At 43.3% G+C, this 24,842-nt stretch overlaps 1 protein-coding gene across 1 annotated transcript; it reads right to left on the bottom strand.

The window, feature by feature from the left end:
- Positions 1-21,228: 21,228 nt before the first annotated feature.
- LOC140117509 (olfactory receptor 6F1-like) lies at positions 21,229-22,206 on the bottom strand. Its single transcript, XM_072134345.1, has one exon. It carries the CDS (start codon positions 22,204-22,206, stop codon positions 21,229-21,231), a length of 978 nt encoding a protein of 325 aa, XP_071990446.1.
- Between the last annotated feature and the right edge of the window lie 2,636 nt (positions 22,207-24,842).

The raw sequence follows: 24,842 nt of genomic DNA, 5'->3' as shown, positions 1-24,842 counted from the left end.
TAAACTACATCAGCTCCAAGATGAAAATTGGATCGTCATTGGTGGACTTGGAGCACCAACACCTGGTCTTGCGATCCAGATTATTTCGCAGGGACCCCCGGCCTGATGCTCCAATAGCGCCAATGATCAGGCTTCTGTCCATTGATGGGGCCCGGCCGACACCCAGAAGTAATGAAGGGGCCTTCATCCGGACATAAAGCTCCTGCCGGCAATACTATAGTAATCAATACAACCACAAACAGCTGCTCGAGCACTATTACTGCAACTGGAGCAATGTGGCAGGAAGAAAAACCCAGTGCACATTGCTCTTTGAACCAGGATGCACGGCCTCATGATTACATAATCAAAAACAACAAGAAGATGTGGAAGACAGAAGGAAATACATGATTTTTTATTTTATTGTACACCAGTAAAAAGGTGGTGGGGCCAGTGGACGAATATATACAATAATTAATTGGTGGAGTGGGCAGCATATTCAATTATTATGGGGGCAGTCAATTCAAATTTGTATTATGGGGGCAGTATATTCAGTAATTTTGGGTGCAGTAGATTCAATAATTCATTTGCCACATGTAAACATTTCTTCAAGTGGATATTATTAAAAAAATGTTCCTGTGTTATAATTTCTCATAAATGCATAAATGTAGTCATGTTGTCCCTTAGAAACCAGATAGCTTCCTCGGATATGACCACCCGACACTCTAGCAGTGGTGGCCAGACATGTACTTTTCAGTACAGCATAGACACCTGGATTAAGCAATCATTGCCACAGGACAGCTGCGGGACATGCAGTAACTACTGGAAATTTCATATACAAAAACCGTTTGTTTCTTTGGGCAATCCCTCCAGCAGAGGTGGCTGTATCCAAGGACACAGTCTTGTTTCTAAGGGACCATATGACTATTTTTATGAGAAACCATCTTGACCCATTGTAATTATTTTCAATAACATCTAATTGAAGAAATGTAAATATATGGTAGATTAATCAAACTGAATGCTAATTCCCAGACAACAATACCCCTTTAATTATGGGGGCAGGGTGGAATATTCAATAATTTATTATGGGGGGCAGCATATTCAATAATCAATTGAGGTGGGTCCCTGTATATTTAATAATTAATTGAGAAAGGCCCAGTATATTAAGGGTGTGGTCACATGTACCGCTAGCACTGTGTTTTCAAGTGCAGTGCTAGCGCAGGGGGCCTTGCCTCGGCCACTCAAAAGCCAGCAACACATGGGCGCTGCCATCTTTGTTTCAATCATTGCTCCCCTTGACGTCATCAGGGACCAACAATCGAACAATCCCCATGACGTCATCAGGGAGCAACAATCCATCATCATGACTGCCTGTGGTCTTCACAAGGCCCGATCCTGTTTCATTCCTGCCCATCTTACAATGTGTGATTTTCTCATTGTAATAGATGATATGTAAAATCCCCATATACCGCCATACTGTAGTACTACGGGTTGAAGCTGTAACATACAGCTGGCACCTGCTGCTTCTGGTACGGGCTCCGTTCAACTCCAAATAGTTATTTTTTTACACACATGTACTCTATGCACCCCATCTTTAACTTACTTGCTGTCAATTTCCTTCCCATCTTTCTTGATATTGTTCTACTCCTTCATTTGAGTCCATCTGCGTTTAATGAAACTGATTGGACTGGATTAGGAAGGGCACACACCTATCATTTCATGTCAGAGCACATGAGAATCATGAGGTCTAAGGAACTGCCCAATTAGCTCAGAGACAGAATTGTGGCAAGGCAAAAATTCTGCAGCATTAAAGGTTTCTAAGAGCACAGTGGCTTCTATAATTCTTAAATGGAATAAGTTTGGGATGACCACAACTTTTCCTCAACCTGACAATCCCAACAGTAAAAAAGGTGAGGGCAGCATCATGCTATAGGGATGTTTTTCAGCTGCAGGGACAGGGCTACTGATTGAAATTGGAGGAAAGATGAATGCGGCCAAGTAGAGAATTATCTTGCATGAAAACCCCTTCCAGAGTGCTCTGGACCTCAGACTGGGCTGAAGGTTCAAATTCCAACAAGACAATGACCCTAAGCACACAGCTAAAATAACAAAGCAGTGCCTTCAGACCAAAACGGGGCCAGAAGCTGCGGGTGTCGGCTATATGTTATAACCGACACCTGCCTCTAACACCCGCGATCGGTGATTTCTCCGATCGCAGGTGTTAACCCCTAACACGCCGCGGTTGCGCTGACCATGGCGTGTTAGGGGCATTTAAAGTGAATTGGACCCCCCGTTGCGCTTACCGGGGGGGGGGGGGTCCGCTGTTCCGACCACAGCCCGGGGCTGCCAGTGCCCGATCCACGATCTGCTTCCTGGTGCCAGGTCCGTGCCTTCTGGCAGGACCCGGCTGTAACACACTGAGCATGCGCAGCATGCGCAACATCTGTATTACACTGTGTAATGTGAAGAAGCTAACCTGTAAAAGTAAATAAAAAAAGTTAAAAACATTAAATAAAAACATTTTTTAATAAAAAGAATTAATTAAATAAAGTTAAAGTCCCCTAAACACAAATATTCCCTATTCACATGCAATAAAGTGAGAAAAACACAAAATTGCCCAAAAAACCCACATATTTGGTATCGTCGCGTCCGTAACAATCCGTACAATAACTCAGAAACATTATTGGACTCGCTCAGTGAATGTCATAAAATCTCTGCACAAAAATGTTCTAAAAAGTGATCAAAAAAAGTTATTTGCGCCAAAATGGTACCACTCAAAAGAACAACTCAACACATAAAAAATAAGCTCTAAACTAGCTCTGTCAACCAAAAAATATTAAAGTTACGTCTCCAAAAACATGGCGATGCAAAAACAAATGATATTTCCTCTATATTAGTTTTTATCCAGTAAAATTGTGAAAATAAATGAAAAACTATATAAATGAGGTATCACCATAATCGTAGTGATCTGTAGAATAAAGATAATATAGTATTTTTAGTGTACGGTGTACGACCCCCAAAAACTACAAAAAGAAAGTAAATCAAAATTGACAATTTTACAAAAGGAAAGTAAACCAAAATTGACAATTTTCTTTTCACCCATACATTCAAGAGTTAATAAAATCTCATCAATAAGCTAATGACCCACTAAAATGAAGTATTTGTAAAGTGCATCTCATGTCGCAAAAAATAAGCCCTTAAATGTCCAGATTGCCCAAAAAATAAAGATTGTATAGCCAATAATATGTGACAATGAATAATCTGCTCTGAATGGCGCAGCTTCTCTTTGATGCCCTGGCGTGTGCCCATACAGCAGTCACCACCACATATGGGGTATTGTTATACGCGGGAGGGATTGGGTATCAAATTTTGTGGAGTGTTTTAGTATTTTATCCACTGAAAATTTGTACATTTTTTGAAAAACACATTAATTTAGCCAAAAAAAAATATGTATGGAAAAAGTAGAACATTTTGAAGGTCGAAAATCAAGAATTTTTCCAAATTTTCACCAAATATCTGATTTTCTCATAAATAAATGCAAAATATACCACCAAAATTTTTCAAATAACATGAAGTACAAAGTGTCACGAGAAAACAATTTTAAAATCACTTGGATATGTTAAAGCGTTTCGAAGTTATAACCACTTATAGTGACACAGGGCAGATTTTAAAAAATGGGCCGTGTCAGGAAGGTGAAAAGTGGCTTCAGCGTTAAGGGGTTAAACTGCATCCAGTTTGTCTGTTATTTTTGTGGAGGTTTCTTTTTTCTTTTTAGTTAATTATTTCTCTCAGAGGTCATGTTTATGTTACTTTTATAATTCTTTATGAAATGGCGTTTTTAAATCATATATAAAAACACTTTTTTGTGAAATGTAAGGTTTTTTGTGGTTTCATATTATGGTTTGAGCAAATATTATTCTTTCTGGGAAATAATTCAAATATAATATATGTTTTTCTCAACAGTTATGGTAAGGAAATATTTTTCCTTTTATACAATAATAATACAACAGCCAGTATTTGTTTTTATAACATTTTTCAGAGGATGTTTATTATTTTCAAGGACAAGTAATAAGGATTACCATAAGGTGAATTAAAAACATTCAACATTTTATATTTATGCAAAAATCACAAAAATGCCAACATTAAATATAAAAGACATAGGCATTAGAGATGAGCGAACATACTCGTCCGAGCTTGATGCTCGATCGAGCATTAGTGTACTCGTAACTGCTCGTTGCTCGGACGAGTATTTCGCCCGCTCGAGAAAATGGCAGCTCCCGCCGTTTTGCTTTTTGGCGGCCAGAAACAGAGCCAATCACAAGCCAGGAGACTCTGCACTCCACCCAGCATGACGTGGTACCCTTACACGTAGATAGCAGTGGTTGGCTGGCCAGATCAGGTGACCCTGGGATAGACTAGCCGCTGCCCGCGCTGCTCGGATCATTCTCTGTCTGGATGCCGCTAGGGAGAGAGCTGCTGCTGGTCAGGGAAAGCGTTAGGGTGTTCTATTAGCTTACTGTTAGGCAGGAGTGATTCTAAAAGAACCCAACAGCCCTTCTTAGGGCTACAATAACGTTATAATTTTTTTTTTTTTTATTTGCAGCTAGTACCATATTGTGAGGAATTAGCAGGGGGACTTGCTACCGTTGTGTTTAGCTCTTAGTGACACACATATCCACCTCAAACACCAAAGTGGGAAAATTTATTAGGGGTTTGAGTAGAATTAGGCACAGTCTGCCAGTTTCTTTTTATTTTACGTTTATTGTTTTAATAACTCAGTGTCATCTCATCTTGCATAGTAGTGTGCTGTAATACTTGGCTAGAAAATAGCCATAGGAGAATACAAACGGCTTAATTACGCCTACAGTAGCGTTATATATATTTGTTTTCTGGTTGATCTGCTGGTGGCTGTAGTTGTTGCAGTGCATCTACTAGTAAATTGTGAGCAATTTGGAGTCAGACTTGCGACCACTGTGTTTTAGTGACGCACATATCCATCGCAAAGACCGAAGTGGGAAAATTTATTAGGGCCCGGGGTTGTATTTCAATTAGGCACAGTCTGCCATTTCCTTTTTTATTTTACGTTTATTTTTTTCATAACTCAGCGTCATCTCATCTGGCATAGTAGTGTGCTGTAATACTTGGCTAGAAAATAGCCATAGGAGAATACAAACGGCTTAATTACGCCTACAGTAGCGTTATATATATTTGATTTCTGGTTGATCTGCTGGTGGCTGTAGTTGTTGCAGTGCATCTACTAGTAAATTGTGAGCAATTTGGAGTCAGACTTGCGACCACTGTGTTTTAGTGACGCACATATCCATCGCAAAGACCGAAGTGGGAAAATTTATTAGGGCCCGGGGTTGTATTTCAATTAGGCACAGTCTGCCATTTCCTTTTTTATTTTACGTTTATTTTTTTCATAACTCAGCGTCATCTCATCTGGCATAGTAGTGTGCTGTAATACTTGGCTAGAAAATAGCCATAGGAGAATACAAACGGCTTAATTACGCCTACAGTAGCGTTATATATATTTGATTTCTGGTTGATCTGCTGGTGGCTGTAGTTGTTGCAGTGCATCTACTAGTAAATTGTGAGCAATTTGGAGTCAGACTTGCGACCACTGTGTTTTAGTGACGCACATATCCATCGCAAAGACCGAAGTGGGAAAATTTATTAGGGCCCGGGGTTGTATTTCAATTAGGCACAGTCTGCCATTTCCTTTTTTATTTTACGTTTATTTTTTTCATAACTCAGCGTCATCTCATCTGGCATAGTAGTGTGCTGTAATACTTGGCTAGAAAATAGCCATAGGAGAATACAAACGGCTTAATTACGCCTACAGTAGCGTTATATATATTTGATTTCTGGTTGATCTGCTGGTGGCTGTAGTTGTTGCAGTGCATCTACTAGTAAATTGTGAGCAATTTGGAGTCAGACTTGCGACCACTGTGTTTTAGTGACGCACATATCCATCGCAAAGACCGAAGTGGGAAAATTTATTAGGGCCCGGGGTTGTATTTCAATTAGGCACAGTCTGCCATTTCCTTTTTTATTTTACGTTTATTTTTTTCATAACTCAGCGTCATCTCATCTGGCATAGTAGTGTGCTGTAATACTTGGCTAGAAAATAGCCATAGGAGAATACAAACGGCTTAATTACGCCTACAGTAGCGTTATATATATTTGATTTCTGGTTGATCTGCTGGTGGCTGTAGTTGTTGCAGTGCATCTACTAGTAAATTGTGAGCAATTTGGAGTCAGACTTGCGACCACTGTGTTTTAGTGACGCACATATCCATCGCAAAGACCGAAGTGGGAAAATTTATTAGGGCCCGGGGTTGTATTTCAATTAGGCACAGTCGGCCATTTCCTTTTTTATTTTACGTTTATTTTTTTCATAACTCAGCGTCATCTCATCTGGCATAGTAGTGTGCTGTAATACTTGGCTAGAAAATAGCCATAGGAGAATACAAACGGCTTAATTACGCCTACAGTAGCGTTATATATATTTGATTTCTGGTTGATCTGCTGGTGGCTGTAGTTGTTGCAGTGCATCTACTAGTAAATTGTGAGCAATTTGGAGTCAGACTTGCGACCACTGTGTTTTAGTGACGCACATATCCATCGCAAAGACCGAAGTAGGAAAATTTATTAGGGGCCGGGGTTGTATTTCAATTAGGCACAGTCTGCCATTTCCTTTTTTATTTTACGTTTATTTTTTTCATAACTCAGCGTCATCTCATCTGGCATAGCAGTGTGCTTTCATACTTGGCTATAAAATAGCCATAGCAATAGGATAGCATAGTTTGGTTTTAAAAACTAAAAAACACAAAAAAAAAAAAAAAAAAAAAAAATTAAAAAAAAAATTCAAGTTATAACTCTCATTTTCAAAATGTTTAACCCGAGGGCTAGGGGTAGAGGACGAGGGCGGGGACGTGGGCGTCCAACTACTGCAGGGGTCAGAGGCCGTGGTCTTGGGCGGGGTGAGACACCACCTGCTTATGAGGGAGCAGGGGAACGCCGCAGAGCTACACTCCCTAGGTTCATGTCTGAAGTTACTGGGACTCGTGGTAGAGCACTGTTGAGGCCAGAACAGTGCGAACAGGTGATGTCGTGGATTGCCGACAATGCTTCGAGCAATTTGTCCACCAGTCAGTCTTCCACGCAGTCCACCCATGTCACCGAAATCGGCACTCCTCCAGCTCCTGCACCTCAGCCTCCTCCCCCCCAGTCTGTCCCCTCCCAGCAAAATTTGCCATTTGAACCGGCATACTCTGAGGAACTGTTTTCTGGACCATTCCCACAGTCACAAACCACTTGTCCGGTTGCTGATGAGCAATTTTCCGATGCCCAGGTTTTCCACCAGTCGCAGTCTGTGGGTGATGATGACCTTGTTGACGTACTGGAAGAAGTGTGTAAAGAGGTGTCCGACGATGAGGAGACACGGTTGTCAGACAGTGGGGAAGTTGTTGTCAGGGCAGGAAGTCCGAAGGGGGAGCAGACTGAGGGATCGGAGGATGATGAGGTGACAGACCCAAGCTGGGTTGAGAGGCCGGGTGAACACAGTGCTTCTGAGACGGAGGAGAGTCCTCGACCAGAACAGGTTGGAAGAGGCAGTGGTGGGGCCAGACGGAGAGGCAGGGCCAGAGCTGGTGCATCAGCGCCAAATGTGTCAACTAGTGAAGCTCCCGTGGCAAGGGCTCCTGCGGCGAGGGCTAGATTTTCAGAAGTCTGGAGGTTCTTTAAGGAAACACCGGATGACCGACGGACTGTGGTGTGCCACATTTGCCAAACCAGGATCAGCAGGGGTTCCACCACTACTAGCTTAACTACCACCAGTATGCGCAGGCATATAAATGCTAAACACCCCACTCAGTGGCAACAAGCGCGTTCACCTCCGGCCGTGCACACCACTGCTCCTTCCCCTGTGTCAGCTGATAGTCAGCCCCCTGCCCAGGACCCTGCCACATAAACCCCATCGTCGCCTCCACGATCCTCCACAGCATCCACCAGCGTTCAGCTCTCCATACCCCAGACGCTGGAGCGGAAACGCAAATATAGTGCAACCCACCCGCACGCCCAAGCCCTTAATGTGCACATCTCCAGATTGCTAAGCCTGGAGATGCTGCCCTATAGGCTAGTAGAGACCGAGGCCTTTCGCAGCCTCATGGCGGCGGCCGCCCCTCGGTATTCGGTCCCCAGCCGCCACTACTTTTCCCGATGTGCCGTCCCAGCCCTGCACCAGCACGTGTCAGACAACATAATCCATGCCCTGACCAACACCGTTTCTGACAAGGTCCACCTGACCACGGACACGTGGACGAGTGCTGCCGGGCAGGGCCACTATCTATCTCTGACGGCACATTGGGTTAACTTGGTGGAGGCTGGGACCGAGTGTGACCCTGCGGCTGGTCATATACTGCCGACGCCGAGGATTGCGGGGCCTACCTCGGTCCAGGTGTTTGCGGCCTACTATGCCTCCTCCTCCTCCCACCCCTCCTCCACCTCCTCCTCCGAACGACCATCCGTGGGCATGGCGCCATCAGTCGGTAGCTCTAGGCACAGCAGCAGTGCCGTCGCTAAGCGACAGCAGGCGGTGCTGAAACTGCTGAGCCTAGGCGATAAAAGGCACACCGCCCAAGAACTATTACAGGGCATCACGGCGCAGACTGATCTGTGGCTGGCACCGCTGAACCTGAAGCCAGGCATGGTTGTGTGTGACAACGGCCGTAACCTGGTGGCGGCTCTGCAACTCGGCAGACTGACACATGTGCCATGCCTGGCCCATGTGTTAAATCTGATAGTTCAGCGTTTCCTCAAGACATACCCCAATCTGTCTGATTTGCTCACGAAGGTGCGCCGCATCTGTGCGCATTTCAGGAAGTCCAGCACAGATGCTGCCACTCTCAGGGCAGCGCAGCGCCGCCTCCAACTGCCCGCTCACCGACTGTTGTGCGACGTGCCCACGAGGTGGAATTCAACACTGACCATGTTATCCAGAGTTTACCAGCAGCGCCGAGCGATTGTAGACTGCCAGATGTCAACTTCCACCAGAACTGGTAGTCAGGTCAGTCAGCTTCCTCAAGTCTACAATGAGGAGTGGACGTGGATGTCTTATATCTGTCAGGTGCTGAGTAACTTTGAGGAGTCAACACAGATGGTCAGTGGCGATGCCGCCATCATCAGCCTCACCATCCCGCTGCTTGGCCTGTTGAAAAACTCTCTGGTCAGCATGAAGTCGGAAGCTTTGCGCTCCTCACAAGAGACGGGGGAAGAAGATTCCCTTGTTGATAGCCAAAGCACCCTTAGGTCTGTTTCTCAGCGCATATCGGAGGAGGTGGAGGTGGAGGAGGATGAGGAGGAAGAGGAGGAGAATGTTGGCGAGACACAAGAGGGGACCATTGTTGAGTCCTTCACTGTTGAGCGTGTATGGGCAGAAGAAGAGGAATTGGAGGAGTTGGAGGAGGAGGAAATGGACAGTCAGGCCAGTGAGGGGAGCGAATTCTTACGCGTTGGTACTCTGGCGCATATGGCAGATTTCATGCTAGGCTGCCTATCCCGTGACCCTCGCGTTCAAAGAATTTATTCCAGCACCGATTACTGGGTGTTCACTCTCCTGGACCCACGGTACAAGCAAAATCTTTCCACTCTCATCCCTGGAGAGGAAAGGAGTGTGAGAATGCATGAATACCAGCAGGCCCTGGTGCACAAGCTGAAACAGTATTTCCCTTCTGACAGCGCTAGCGGCAGAGTGCGTAGTTCTGCGGGACAAGTAGCGAGGGAGAGTAGGCGAGCAGGCAGCTTGTCCAGCACTGGCAAGGGTACGCTTTACAAGGCTTTTGCCAGCTTTATGTCACCCCAGCAAGACACTGTCACCTGTCCCCAGTCTCGGCAGAGTAGGGCTGATCTTTACAGAAAGATGGTGAGGGAGTACGTAGCTGACCATACCATCGTCCTAAATGATCACACAGCTCCCTACAACTACTGGGTTTCAAAGCTGGACATGTGGCACGAACTGGCGCTGTACGCCTTGGAGGTTCTTGCCTGCCCTGCCGCTAGCGTCTTGTCCGAGCGGGTTTTCAGTGCAGCTGGTGGCATCATCACCGATAAGCGTACACGCCTGTCGACTGACAGCGCTGACAGGCTGACGCTTATCAAGATGAATAAAGCATGGATTTCTCCTAATTTCCAATCTCCAGCAGGTGAAGGAAGCTCAACCTGAATAATGTATCCACTCCTCCTCCTCCTCCTCTTCATTGTCCTCCTTCTCCTGCTCTTTGTACAGTAAAGCAGAGGAAACTGGCTATTTTTTGACAGGGCCCACTGGCTCTACCTATAGTACTTTATGCATTTAATTTTTCTGGAGGGCCACCGACCCGGTCCTCTGTTTTAAACAATTTTTGGGAGTGCCACATACAGGCACTCAATCTATTCAATTTTTCTGGAGCTCCACCTACCTGCTCCTCTGGTTTGAAAACTTTTTTGGACTGCCACATACAGGCACTCAATCTATTCAATTTTTCTGGAGGGCCACCTACCTGCTCCTCTGGTTTAAAAACTTTTTTGGACTGCCACATACAGGCACTCAATCTATTCAATTTTTCTGGAGGGCCACCTACCTGCTCCTCTGGTTTAAAAACTTTTTTGGACTGCCACATACAGGCACTCAATCTATTCAATTTTTCTGGAGGGCCACCTACCTGCTCCTCTGGTTTAAAAACTTTTTTGGACTGCCACATACAGGCACTCAATCTATTCCATTTTTCTGGAGGGCCACCTACCTGCTCCTCTGGTTTAAAAACTTTTTTGGACTGCCACATACAGGCACTCAATCTATTCCATTTTTCTGGAGGGCCACCTACCTGCTCCTCTGGTTTGAAAAATTTTTTGGACTGCCACATACAGGCACTATCCAAATTGAATTGTCTCCATAGCAGCCTCCACACGTTGTCTCCATTGCTACCTCCAAAAGTCGTCCATATAGCTGCCTCCATACATCGTCCCTTTATCAAACGAGGTTTGTCCGGCCGAAATTTGGGTTGTTTTCATGGATTCCACATCAAAGTTGTTAACTTTGTCGTCACCCTGCTGTGTTATCCACAAAATACACTGGCAAACTTTTACAATTTACGGATATTATTTCAGCGCTTCTTGCGCATCTGTTTACATTCCCCTCACCCGCCATATCCTAAACTTATAAGAACGCTACTACACTTGATCTTATACAAAAGGTTCTTAGAAGTGCTGTTTGGGGAGTAGCCTAGAGACAGGGGCTTGGATTGGCGAAAGCTCGCCTGGCAGCGGAGCGGCAGCTCCATGCCAAGAACCAACTAACATAGTTTTAACTGCAGCACCTTTAATCTACTACTAGTTCACTGCCTCCATACATGCCCGCCTTATCAAATGTGCTGTGTCAGGCAGAATTTTGGGTTGTTTTCATGGCTTCCACAACAAACTTGTTAACTTTGTCGCCACCCTGCTGTGTAATCCACAAAATATACTGGCAAACTTTTACCATTTACGGATATTATTTCAGCGCTTCTTGCGTATCTGTTTACATCCCCCTCACCCGCCATATCCCAAACTTATAAGAACGCTACTACACTTAACTTGGTGCAGGCTGGGACCGAGTCTGACCCTGGGGCTGGTCATATACTGCCGACGCAGAGGATTGCGGGGCCTACCTCGGTCCAGGTCTCAAAGGCCTACTATACCTCCAAATCCTCCCACCCCTCCTCCACCTCCTCCTCCTCCGAATTACCATCCGTGGGCATGGCGCCATCAGTCGGTAGCTCTAGGCACAGCAGCAGTGCCGTCGCTAAGCGACAGCAGGCGGTGCTCAAACTGCTGAGCCTAGGTGATAAAAGGCACACCGCCCAAGAGCTATTGCAGGGCATTCCACATCAAACTTGTTAACTTTGTCGCCACCCTGCTGTGTAAGCCACAAAATATACTGGAAAACTTTTTTCATTTACGGATATTATTTCAGCGCTTCTTGCGCAAATGTTTACATTCCCCTCACCCGCCATATCCCAAACTTATAAGAACACTACTACACTTGATCTTATCCGAAAGGTTCTTAGAAGTGCTGTTTTGGGAGTAGCCTAGAGACAGGGGCTTGGATTGGCGAAAGCTCGCCTGGCAGCGGAGCGCCAGCTCCATGCCAAGAAACAACTAACATAGTTTTAACTGCAGCACCTTTAATCTACTACTAGTTCACTGCCTCCATACATCGTCCCCTTATCAAACGAGCTGTGTCAGGCAGAATTTTGGATTGTTTTCATGGCTTCCATGTTAACTTTGTCGCCACCCTGCTGTGTAATCCACAAAATATACTGGCAAACTTTTATCATGTACCGATATTATTTGAGCGCTTCTTGCTCACCTCCTTTGGTTCCTCTCTGCTACCCATTGGTTTGAAGCCTGAGTCCATTTAGGGTATGTCGCCATGCCACTCTCTAGCCTTCCGCTGCTGCCGCTGCCTCTGCATGCCGTCCCCTATAGTGTCAGGGTCAATTATTGGATGTTTTAGATGCTATCTAGCTTCATTCTGTCACTCTGTCATGGCCATGCTGTTGCCCATAATTTTGGCATAATGGTGCATTTAAGCAGCCTCAGAGGCATCCATGCATGCTGCCCCTGCTGTTTCCTGTCCATTTCCGTGGTGTTTCCATCCTTTTCTGAGGTTCCCAGGTGTTTGGCCAAGCTTCCCTGTGCAGAGCCTTGGTCCCCTTGAAAAATGCTCGAGTCTCCCATTGACTTCAATGGGGCTCGTTACTTGAAACGAGCACTCGAGCATCGGGAAAAGTTCGTCTCGAATAACGAGTACCCGAGCATTTTAGTGCTCGCTCATCTCTAATAGGCATGAAGGAAAAGGTAAAAAGTTTTGGGGGATAGTTGGAGTATGCCCTCAGAGAAGATCTAGAAATGTCTTTCACTTTGATCTGATAGTCCAGTCAGGGCTGCCAAGTGCTGTTAAACAAATCTTTATCACCTATAGTATAAAGACAGTCATTCACCAAAATCTACAGGTGCTTGGAATGGACATCATCACATGATTTAATACTAGACAGGAGGAAGTATATACTCGTGTATAAGCCGAGTTTTTCAGCACAAAAAATGTGCTGAAAAATTTTACCTCAGCTTATACACGAGTAAATTTTTTAAAAAAATTAATACTCACCCTCCGGCGGCGGCTCCCGGTCCTCAGCGTTGGCTTCCGCTTCTCTCTGCATTCTTCACTAGCCGGCAGTCGCGTCCATGCGAGCTGCCGGCGGGTCCACACCATGATACGGCGGTGTCGCCGCTAATGACGTCATCGGCGGCGACACCGCCACATCATAGTGCGCGCCTGCCGGCAGCTCGCATGTACGCGACTGCCGGCTATTGAAGAATGCATAGAGAAGCCGCCGCCGAGGACCGAGGATTAGCTTGGCATACTTGGGGCACGCTGTATACCACTTGGGGCAAGGCAGGCTGCATACTACTTGGGGCAGGGCAGACTGTATACCACTTGGGGCAGGGCAGGCTGTATACCAACTCTATTATATACTACTTTGGATATCCAGTTGCCAGACTATTTTACCCGAAATGCCATCCTCTGTTGTTCCCGTTTTTGTTGTTTTATAGTTGAATTAATATGGGGGCAGGTTGTGAACTCAGCTTGAATTAAAAAATGGGTCCCTAAACTGTGCATTAGTTGATTTAACTATTTTAATAATGGGGGCCTTACACTCACCGGCCTCTTTATTAGGTACACCATGCTAGTAACGGGTTGGACCCCCTTTTGCCTTCAGAACTGCCTCAATTCTTTGTGGCATAGATTCAACAAGGTGCTGGAAGCATTCCTCAGAGATTTTGGTCCATATTGACATGATGGCATCACACAGTTGCCGCAGATTTGTCGGCTGCACATCCATGATGCGAATCTCCCGTTCCACCACATCCCAAAGATGCTCTATTGGATTGAGATCTGGTGACTGTGGAGGCCGTTTGAGTACAGTGAACTCATTGTCATGTTCAAGAAACTAGTCTGAGATGATTCCAGCTTTATGACATGGCGCATTATCCTGCTGAAAGTAGCCATCAGATGTTGGGTACATTGTGGTCATAAAGGGATGGACATGGTCAGCAACAATACTCAGGTAGGCTGTGGCATTGCAACGATGCTCAATTGGTACCAAGGGGCCCAAAGAGTGCCAAGAAAATATTCCCCACACCATGACACCACCACCACCAGCCTGAACCGTTGATACAAGGCAGGATGGATCCATGCTTTCATGTTGTTGACGCCAAATACTGACCCTACCATCCGAATGTCGCAGCAGAAATCAAGACTCATCAGACCAGGCAACGTTTTTCCAATCTTCTACTGTCCAATTTCGATGAGCTTGTGCAAATTGTAGCCTCAGTTTCCTGTTCTTAGCTGAAAGGAGTGGCACCCGGTGTGGTCTTCTGCTGCTGTAGCCCATCTGCCTCAAAGTTCGACGTACTGTGCATTCAGAGATGCTCTTCTGCCTACCTTGGTTGTAACGGGTGGCGATTTGAGTCACTGTTGCCTTTCTAGTCTGCCCATTCTCCTCTGACCTCTGGCATCAACAAGGCATTTCCGCCCACAGAACTGCCGCTCACTGGATGTTTTTTCTTTTTCGGACCATTCTCTGTAAACCCTAGAGATGGTTGTGCGTGAAAATCCCAGTAGATCAGCAGTTTCTGAAATACTCAGACCAGCCCTTCTGGCACCAACAACCATGCCACGTTCAAAGGCACTCAAATCACCTTTCTTCCCCATACTGATGCTCAGTTTGAACTGCAGGAGATTGTCTTGACCATGTCTACATGCCTAAATGCACTGAGTTGCCGCCATGTGATTGGCTGATTAGAAATTAAGTGTTAACGAGCAGTTGGACAGGTGTACCTAATAAAGTGGCCGGTGAGTGTATATTATCCATATTAATTAATGAAGGGTTTGCCAGGCTGCATATAATTATATCCCTTGGACACTGCCCCATTTTTCAAATCTGCCCTGTGTTACTATAAGTGGTTATAGCTTTGGAACGCTTTAACATATCCAGGAGGTGTTGAGATTATTTTCTCATGACATATTGTACTTCAAATTGGTCTAAAAATTTGTATGATATCTTTTGTGTTTAGTTATGAAAAAAATGAGAATTTGGCAAAACTTTAGAAAGATTCTCCATCTTCAAAATTAAAAATTCTTTGCTTATTTTTCTACAATGTAATGCAATTTTTTGGAAATTCACCAAAACCTGTATTTAGAGGCATCTGCTCAACTTTCAATTAAATGTGAGATACATTTTACCATTATGGAAACTACACCCCACAATGTAGGAAAAAACACTTTTAAGAAATGTATTAACCCTTTAGGTGTTTTATAGGGGTTAATGCAAAATGGAGGAGCAATCTAGAAATTGTTATTTTTTTAGACAATTTGGTCATTTTAGACAGAAGATTAAACATTTACAATGATCTTAATGGCAAAAAGCTCCACAAAGTTTGATACTGACACACCATATGTGGTGGTAAACTGCAGTATGGCGCACGACCGGGCATAGAATGGAAGGAGCAGATTTGCATTGTCACATTGTACAGGCTATAATTTTTTTTCTTTTCTAACGTGAATATATAGGGGCTATGTTTTTTGCCACATGAGATACACTTTTCAAGTAAAGAGATTATATTAACTCTTTTTTGGTGAAAGAAATGAAAAGCATCAATTTTTTGTAAGAATTTTATCAATTTTTTTGACGTTTACCATACGAAAAAATACTGGGGCTAATTTACTAAGGGTCCGTGGCTGCAATTTTATTGGATTTTCCAACGTTTTCGGGGATTGCGCGGCTGTGACAGGTATTTATCAGGGGATTATGTTGCACATGATCAGATTGTGGTGCAGCTGCACTTGCTTTGATGCACCAAAAATCGGAGGTCTGGGCCATTGGACAATAAGACTGAATCGGACTGAGCGCGGGATTTAAGATTCAATTTGTATCGGAAGATCAAGTGCTTACATGCACCAGGAACAAGAAGGTGAACTCCGGCAGACCTGAGTAGGGAAGGGACACTTGCAGGATATTGGGCGCATGATCTTAGTGAATCGCGGAAGAGTGCATAATCGTCGGACCATGCACTTTCTGTGAACTGGTAGGACCAGGTAAGTAAATGTGCCCCATTGTGTTATTTTTATTTTATTAGTCACCACAATTATGGAAATACCTAATTTATATGGCTCTTTTATTTTTTTACCCAATTTTACTGAATTAAAACTAATTTGGAGAAAATCTCCATCACCATCTTTTCAGAAGCATAACTTTTTTATTTTTTAGCTGACAAGTGGGTTAAAGGCTTATTTTTTGCAAGAAGAGTTGTTGTATTTAGTAGTCTTATTGTAGGGTACATGACATTTTTTGAGCCCTTTTTTTAGACAGTTTTTTGAGACAGTTTACAGTCAGTCCCAGAAGGGGTATGACTGCTGGACTGGCCGGGCATCCCTATTCATAGGAAGAAGCCCTTTAAATATGTGTAATGGGTATTAGAGCGCAGTGTCAGCTGTGATATACAGCCGGTACCCGCTGCTTATGACACTGGCTCCACTGGTGAACAGGTCCCAAAAGCATGTCTCGTGCGGAAAGTAAAAGAAAGTGAAAGTCCACAATTCCCTATACGCAACTAATAAAGTACAAAACACAATAAATCACAAAAAAATCCCACTTATTTGGTATCGTCGCTCAGTGAACTCTGTAAAAAAAACCTAAAGTGTTTTTATGTTTTTTTATTAAATCACTTTACAAAAAATCTTCTAAAAGTGATCAAAAAAAGTTACAAGCTCCAAAAGGGTACCACTGAAAAGAAGAAGTTGTCTTGCAAAAGAGAAGCCTAAACCCAGCTCCGTCAACCAAAAAATGCTAAAGTTATGCCACAGCAAAATTGACTTTACTAAAACAAATGCAATTTTTTGTATTCTAGTTTTTCTTAATTAAAATTTGACAAATATAAATAAGCCAAGGGCAGCAATCTTACTTATGACGTCAGTAATACCGATCACCATGTCTGTAGATACGATGATCAGGGCAAGGTGGTGGCTTTTCCTGACAGCCATAGATTTTGCTGCCCCCCTCTGTCCATGCTTGCCTCTACAGGATGGCCCATCCAGATCAGCCAATAGCAACAATATTTATCACAACGGGTATCGCTAAGGTGAATGAGAGCAACACACAGTGACAATTTTTGCTGTCTAGGACAGCATCAATCTTCAGTGGGAGGGGCCATGTCTGGTGGCATCTTGCCATCTCCCAGAGCGCTCCAAATGACCGATCTGTGCACCCACTGCTGGATAAGGGTTACCACTTGCATGGATAACTTTAATCTCAGCGTTCCACCATTCCAATCCCTCAGTTCCAGCTGTTCTGTAGCATGCAGAACTGTACACAAAAACCATAGAGGTCCCGTGGAACCCTTTGTAAGGCAGACATTTAGAAAGGGGGGGCATCAAGGCACTCAGCAATCAGAAGATGGTGTTGGTCAAATATAGGGAGAAAAGCGATGTCCTTGTTCTGACTACAATTCATGGGGACTCCAGTACCGTTCCCCCTCTGTACAAGGTACCACCACCGCTGCCCTCAAGCCAGACGACATCCTGGCTTACGATAGACCATACAGCACCCAACGGAAAACAGATAAGGTACAAAAGCGCAGGCTGTGTACAGTGAACAGATGATGCTGTACAACTCTTACATGCTGTTCCCGGTGAATTATGCTGCTTCTAAAGGAAGGACTGTACCAAAAGGTGGCTGTGAGTACTTCAGAGTGACAAAATTTTAGTTGCTCCCCTGGTATATTCCACCTCCTTATACGCAACACATTCACAATTCACATCCAACCTTTTGGTAAAACGAATATTGTAACAAGTGTTAGATCAAATTGCTCCCAATACCCCTCGATTATTTGGTTTATGTTTTTTATTTGGGTTTTCTATTTCCCCTCTAAGTCTCTGGACTTGTAATTCTCCAAGTTCTTTATTTATTATTATTTAAATTCAAGTACTTTATCATTGTGGCTACAGTGTAGGATCACATGTAGAGTCTTTCTCATGTCAGGAAACATGGGTTCCTAATCAGATTTCTGACATTTCACAGTGGCACAAACTGGGCGTCATATAATGGGCACCAAACTATCCAAAAATAAGTGCAATTTCCATCTTGGGCATCCCTTGCACATCGTATTTGGAAACCACCTGTATGTTCCAGGTGCTCATTTCACCACGTGTATTATACTACACCACATATTACACCTGCTTAATTCTGTTTGTGCAATTAACAAATAGGGTCACTTGCTCCCCTATGTTTTGGTACCACTAGGGCTCTACTGTTACACTTGTGGGGACAAGTGTAGAGAAAAGTCTCTGTGGGAAGAGTCTGTGGATCCTCTGAGCCACTGCGGGTCTCCTACCATCCCCCATGGTATGAGACCCGCGGTGGCAGCCAAGGCATTAAATGCAGGAAACAATCTCAATCTGAGATGACAGCAGGAACGCAGAGGAGTACTGGTAACGCTGGTACGGAGTGAAGACACCGCTGGGCACGACAGAAGCACAGGAAGGCAGGAGGTCACTATTGGGCTGGAACCCTGGACGGCACAGCAAGAGCACAGTTGTATGGGAACGGACCACACAATACAGACCACAGGAGACAGACCACAGGATACGGAGCACCTGGCATGGACCACAGGATACGGGCCACAGGACATGAACCACAGGATACGGACCACCAGACACGGACCACAGGCTATGAACCACTGTACATTTATGACAGGATATGGGCCACAGGACACGGACCACAGGTGATGGACCAGCAGACACGGACCACAGGCTATGGAACATTGGACACAGGCCACAGGAGATGGACCACAGGACATGGACCACAGGATACAGACCACCGGACATGGACCACAGGATACAGACCACTGGAAACGGACCACAGGATACGGACCACCGGAAATGGACCACAGCATATGGATCACAGGATACGGACCACAGGACAAGGACCACAGGAGGTGTCTGGAAACGCACAGGAACACAGAGGCATCTGGAAACACACAGGAAATGGAACCTCGGGAAACACACAGGAATGGGACCTCGGGAACACATGGGAGACTTTCACTTCAGTGGAAAGACTTGAAGATCCAGCCGGGAGTGAAGGGAGCCACCGGGTTATATAGGAAACCCATAAGTGACCAGCACCAATGAGAAGGACGCTAGCCCTTTAAGTTCAGGGTAATGAGCGCAAGCACGCCGGGACCCCGAGCACAGACAGGAGCCAGGAGAGGTAAGTGCGGGCTGGGGGACAGGGACAGGCAGCCAGCGGAGCACGGGTGTACCCACGATCCATGATATGGATCGTGGGAGCACCCGTAACATCTACAAATGCATCCTGACACATGTGAAGGATTTCTTTCAAATTTGGCTTCTAAAAGGCAAACATTCCTCTATCCTTCTACTGTAGGCCCACACAACATTTCATATGCACATGTGTGGTACTTCTACATTCAAGAGAAATATTTTTATACATTTTGGGGGATTATTTCATCTTTAATCTCTTGTGGTAATTTTTTCCTTTTTAAGGACTAATTGGATCATACACCTTTATGGGCAAATACACATATTGCACATTGCTAAATTCTGCAAGGGGTGTACTTTCCAAAATGGTGTCACTTGTTAAGGTTTCCCTCTGTTTTGTACCACTAGGGCTCTGTAAATGCATCCAGACACGTGCAAAGAATTCCTGTCACATTTGGCTTCTAAAAGGCAAACATCCCATTTTTCCCTTTGAGCCCTACTGCGTACCAATACAACATTTATATGCACATGTGGGGCAATAGTTTTTTGGACAAAATGTTCACCTTTCTCATTTTTGGGGCCCTAATTGAATCAAACACATGTAGGGGCAAATACACAAATAACAACCTTGCTAAATTCTCCAAGGGGTTTAATTTCAAAAATGGTGTCACTTGTTGGGGTTCTGGTACCACTAGGGCTCTCTAAATGCATCCTGACACATGAAAACTTTGCCCCCCTGAGTCCGTACAGCAGGGTACAGTGACAAAGTGGGTATTGGCATACTCAAGAGGAATTTCACTATACATTGTAAATTGCCGTTTCCTTTTTAACCCCTTGTGAAGGTGCAAATTTTAGTGTTGAATGAATATATTGTGAATAACATTTCTGTAATTTCACTTCAGAATATTTTTCATCCTCACGAAACGCTCATAGGGTTAACAAACTTCCCAAAGGGGTGGAGTTTATAAAATGGTGTAATGTGTGTGTGTGTGGGGGGGGGTGTTATCATACAGGCCTTATGAAGTCACTTAAAAATCATCAAAACTTTTTTTTTAAGTTATATGAAAATCACACATAAAGTTATAAGCCTCCTAACATCCTAAAAAAGGAAAGAATGTTTGAAAAGTGATGCCAAGTTAAAGCAGACATGTGGATAATGTTAGTTATCAAGCTATTTTGGTGATATGACTAGCTTTCCAAAAAGTAAAAAAAAATTTAATTTGGAAAACATAAAAAGTGTCTGTACCACATTTGTGTCACATGTGACCCTTTTGTGGCACAGCTGGATCACAAATTAGGAGGTGTTCCTGTTCTCAGTCGGACTGTGCACCAGTTTTCTCATGCAAAGTCTGACAGAATTGTGTTACACGCGCCATGTTAAAGGTGCCCCCAAAAAATGGTGCATTCTGTTGAGACAGTGGAGGGAGCGCCAGATTCATGAAAAACATGTGCGGCGCACCCTGTACCCTACACAGGCAAACATAGGGCACCAACGTTCTTTGGTGCTACTTTAACACAGGGTGTGCAACACATTTCTGTCGGACTTTGAATGATAAATGTGGCGCACAGTCTGAATGAGCCTGTTTCGGTGCAGAAATTTGTGTTACATGAATAATAGTGCAGCCACAACATAAAAAGGGAGACACATATGTGGATTGGACATTTCTTAAATACATGTGCAAGCAGTTAGCAAATAAAAGAATGTGCAAAGTCTGACAGAAAACTGGCTCACGGTCCCATTGCTTTTGAACCCTACAGAATTAAAAATTTTCATTAAAATAAATAAATGATTAAAGCTGTTTTTGGAAGTATCCAGAACACAGAAGAAAAAATATACCTTATGGCAGTAATTCACAATGTCGGGTAAAAGAAAAACAGATTTTTTTATTCCATTTTTATTTCAGGAGAGAACTTTTGTTAGGAACAAGCTTCTTTCTTATTTCCCTAAACACTTGTTGGACCTGTTTATTCCTTAAAGTATATATGAATGGATTAAGTACTGGTGTCATGACACTATTAAGTAAAGCTACAATTTTGTTAAGATTGGGAGAGGAACTCTCCACCGGTCGCACATAGATAAAGATGGCACTGCCATAAACCAGAGAGACCACTGTGAAATGAGAAGTACAGGTTGAGAAAGCTTTGATTTTTCCCTTGGTGGAGGGTATCATTAATATAGTAAAGAGGATATTACAATAGGAAATCAAAGTGAGACAGAAAGAACCCAGAATCACAGCTGAGGCAAAACTGGCAAAAACCATATCAAACTGACGTGTATCAGAGCAACTTATCTTTACAACAGCTGAACTGTCACAGAAGAAGTGGTTGATCTCATATGGTCCACAGAATGATAAACCGAACATTAACACTGTTGGATAGATAAAAGTAATAAATCCTAATACCCAAGATAGCAATAATATCCAAAGGCAGACCTTGTTGGTAATAATCAATCGATATCTCAATGGATGAGAAATTGCTACATAACGATCCACAGACATAACCGCTAAAAGGTAAAATTCTATAGTCCCTAGGGACACATAAAAATACAGCTGCAGGATACACCCAGACATAGAAATGATTTTGTTGTTGTAAGCAAGTATGGTGAGCAGTTTTGGTACTGTCGATGATATAAACCAAATGTCCAAAAATGCCAAGCTGCTGAGAAAGAAATACATGGGAATATGGAGACGCTTGTCCAACCAGATAGCGATAATGATTGACAGGTTTCCAATCAGAGATATCAAATAAAGTCCCAAAAAGAGTAAAAAAACACTGTTCTGTATCCAATGATCAAGTGTAAAACCAACAATAATAAAATTAGTTTGGTTGACATGAATAATGTCCGTAGAAATCTTCTGTGCTTGTGTTAACATCTTAAAAAAATACTGATTTAAATAGATGGAATTATTGATAGTACAATGGATATACCATGAGTATGTAGCAAAAAATTTCTAGTGAGATTAAGCTGAATAAGGTATTACTCTGGTTCATATGTCACATCAAGAAGACCTAAAAAAAACATAGTGAGATATGATTTTATTAAAGGAAACCTACCACCACAAATCTACCTATAAAGGTAGATCGGGTGGTAGGTGAATCAATGGGACGTGAGGATAGCCCTTTTAAGGGCTAATCCTCGCGTCCCCGCACTTTTTTGTAAACTTTTATTACCCTAATATGTTAATTTTGTTATGCGGCTACTGGGGCGTGAAGTAGCCGCATCTGAGGTTACATGAGGCAGCTACTCCACGCCCGGTAGCCACTTTACCCCTCCTACTCACCATGCTCGGCGCGCAGCTGCTCATAGCTGCGCGCCCTCGTCCGCCGATCCTGCCGTCTGCGCAATTATGTCCATAATTTATATATCAAAATCCAATATTTATTTTACAATCCATAGTGATTAAATAAACTGGGGTGTTTTTAACCACTTTTAAAATTATGCTAATGATCCAGAAGTGCTCTGGGAGCCATTACCAGAACCCCTCTGCGATCTGCCTTCACTGGCTGTTACACTGTGCAGTAGCACCTCTCACCCTCCCCTGCTCCCTCAGCACTTCCTCCCTGCTTCTTCCTGCTGTAATCTCATAGCAGCAGAGGGTTTTAGTACACAGAGATAAGAAGCATCATTGAATACAGAAGATGTGCATTAAACATGCATCAAAACAATCATGTACTAAGAATGTGAAGCCAATGTTGATAAGCACAAAACACTAATAAACTAGGCTACGGCAGATGATTCACACTGTGTCCTCACACATTGCTGGTAGTTTAAGATAAAATACATGTATTGAAGCTGTGCTATACTTCCCTGGCTGTCTGTGACATACCTTACCTGGAGTTGTATGGCTTCCTCAATGTATCTTGGCAAATGCTGTCATTTATAAAGTGTTTTCTACCAGTTTCCCAAAAGACTGGTCTCCAAAGGATGGCATGAAAAAATTACCACTGGGAACAACAATGAAACTGCTGCTTCAAAACAGACTGACTTATAAACTTTTTCTCATATAAACAAATTATCTCTAGTTTTGATACTTTTTAAAACGATATAGGGTTATCTTGCTACAATAATAATGATTTACAGTACCTTGCGAAAGTATTTGCCCCCCTTGAACTTTTCTACCGTCTGCCACATTTCAGGCTTTTTTTCTTGGTGAAGAAATGGGACACAATTTAGAAGTGGAAAGAAATTTATTGGATATTATAAACTTTTGAAAAAAATAATAACCTGAAAATTGGGGCTTGCAATATTATTCGCCCCTTTACTTTTAGTTCATCAAACTCACTCCAGAGGTCCAGTGAGGGTCCGATGTTGTCCTGAATAACTGATGATGATAAATATAATCCACCTGTATGTAATCAAGCCTCCATATAAATACACTTTCTCTGTGATAGTCTCAGGGTTCTGCATAATGAAGACCAAGGAACAAACCAGGCAGGGGGTTCCTATCCTCTGCTGGCCGCCCTAGGGTCTGCCAGCACCCGGGGCTGTACAATCTGTCAGGAGCAGCATGCTCAGTGGATTACATAACACAGTACAATACATCTGTATTCTATTTGAGCTCAAACAAGCTATCATCAAGCCAACATATCAGTGAAAAAAAAAAATTATAATAAAAGAAAGTGAAATTCCCCCAAACACCACAATTCCCTATACACAACCAAGTACTAAAAATCTGTAAATCACAAGAACCCACGTATTTGGTATCGCCGCATCCATAACAATCTGTACAATGAATCATAATTGGGCCTGCTCGTTTAACACATTACAAAAAAACCTAAAAACTTGCCAAGAATGTACATTTTTTTATCAAATTGCTTTGCAAAAAATGTTCTAAAAAGTGAACAGAAAAAGTTACAAGCCCACTACCAGCTCCGTCAACCAAAAATACCAAAGTTATGTGGCTGCAAAAATGGCGATACTAAAACAATTGCAATCTTTTATATTCTAGTTTTTCTTCAATAAAGATGGAGAAAAAATTATAAAACTATATAAATGAGGTATCACCGTAATCATAGTAATCCGTAGAATAAAGATAATATATTATTTTATGCCACAATGAATCCCCCCCAAATGCTAAAAATATGATACAAGAATTGATGATTTTATTATTCTCCAAATAAAAGAGATAATTGAAGAGTTAATAATATCACATCATTAAGCTAAAGACCCAATAAAATGAAACTTTTTTTAAAGTGTATCTATCTGCCAAAAATTAGGCCTTATTTGTCCAAATTGCCAATAAAATAAATAAAGATTGTATAGTCTATAAACCCCTTCCCGACATGCGCCGGGAATAGAACAATGCAGTGGGAAGTGACTTGCCAGCACGGTTCAGACACAGTGATCAGGGCACGATGGCGTCTGTCCCTGACTGCCATCCATACTGCACTGTGGACCTTAGGGGTTTTGTTGCCCCCCTCCCCCATTCCTAAGTTCATGATTGCTGCTATTGGCTAATCAGTGCAGATCAGCCAATAGCAGCAATTTTACTTATGATGTCAGTAATAC

The sequence above is a fragment of the Engystomops pustulosus genome, chromosome 1, assembly GCF_040894005.1.
Source record: "Engystomops pustulosus chromosome 1, aEngPut4.maternal, whole genome shotgun sequence".
Lineage (NCBI taxonomy): Eukaryota > Metazoa > Chordata > Amphibia > Anura > Leptodactylidae > Engystomops > Engystomops pustulosus.
Note: the sequence above shows the minus strand (reverse complement) of the source record. Positions and strands in the feature narration are given on the sequence as shown.

Coding starts and splice junctions, on each gene's coding strand:
- LOC140117509 (XM_072134345.1), bottom strand. CDS start 22,206: ATGTTAACACAAGCACAGAAGATTTCTACGGACATTATTCATGTCAAC.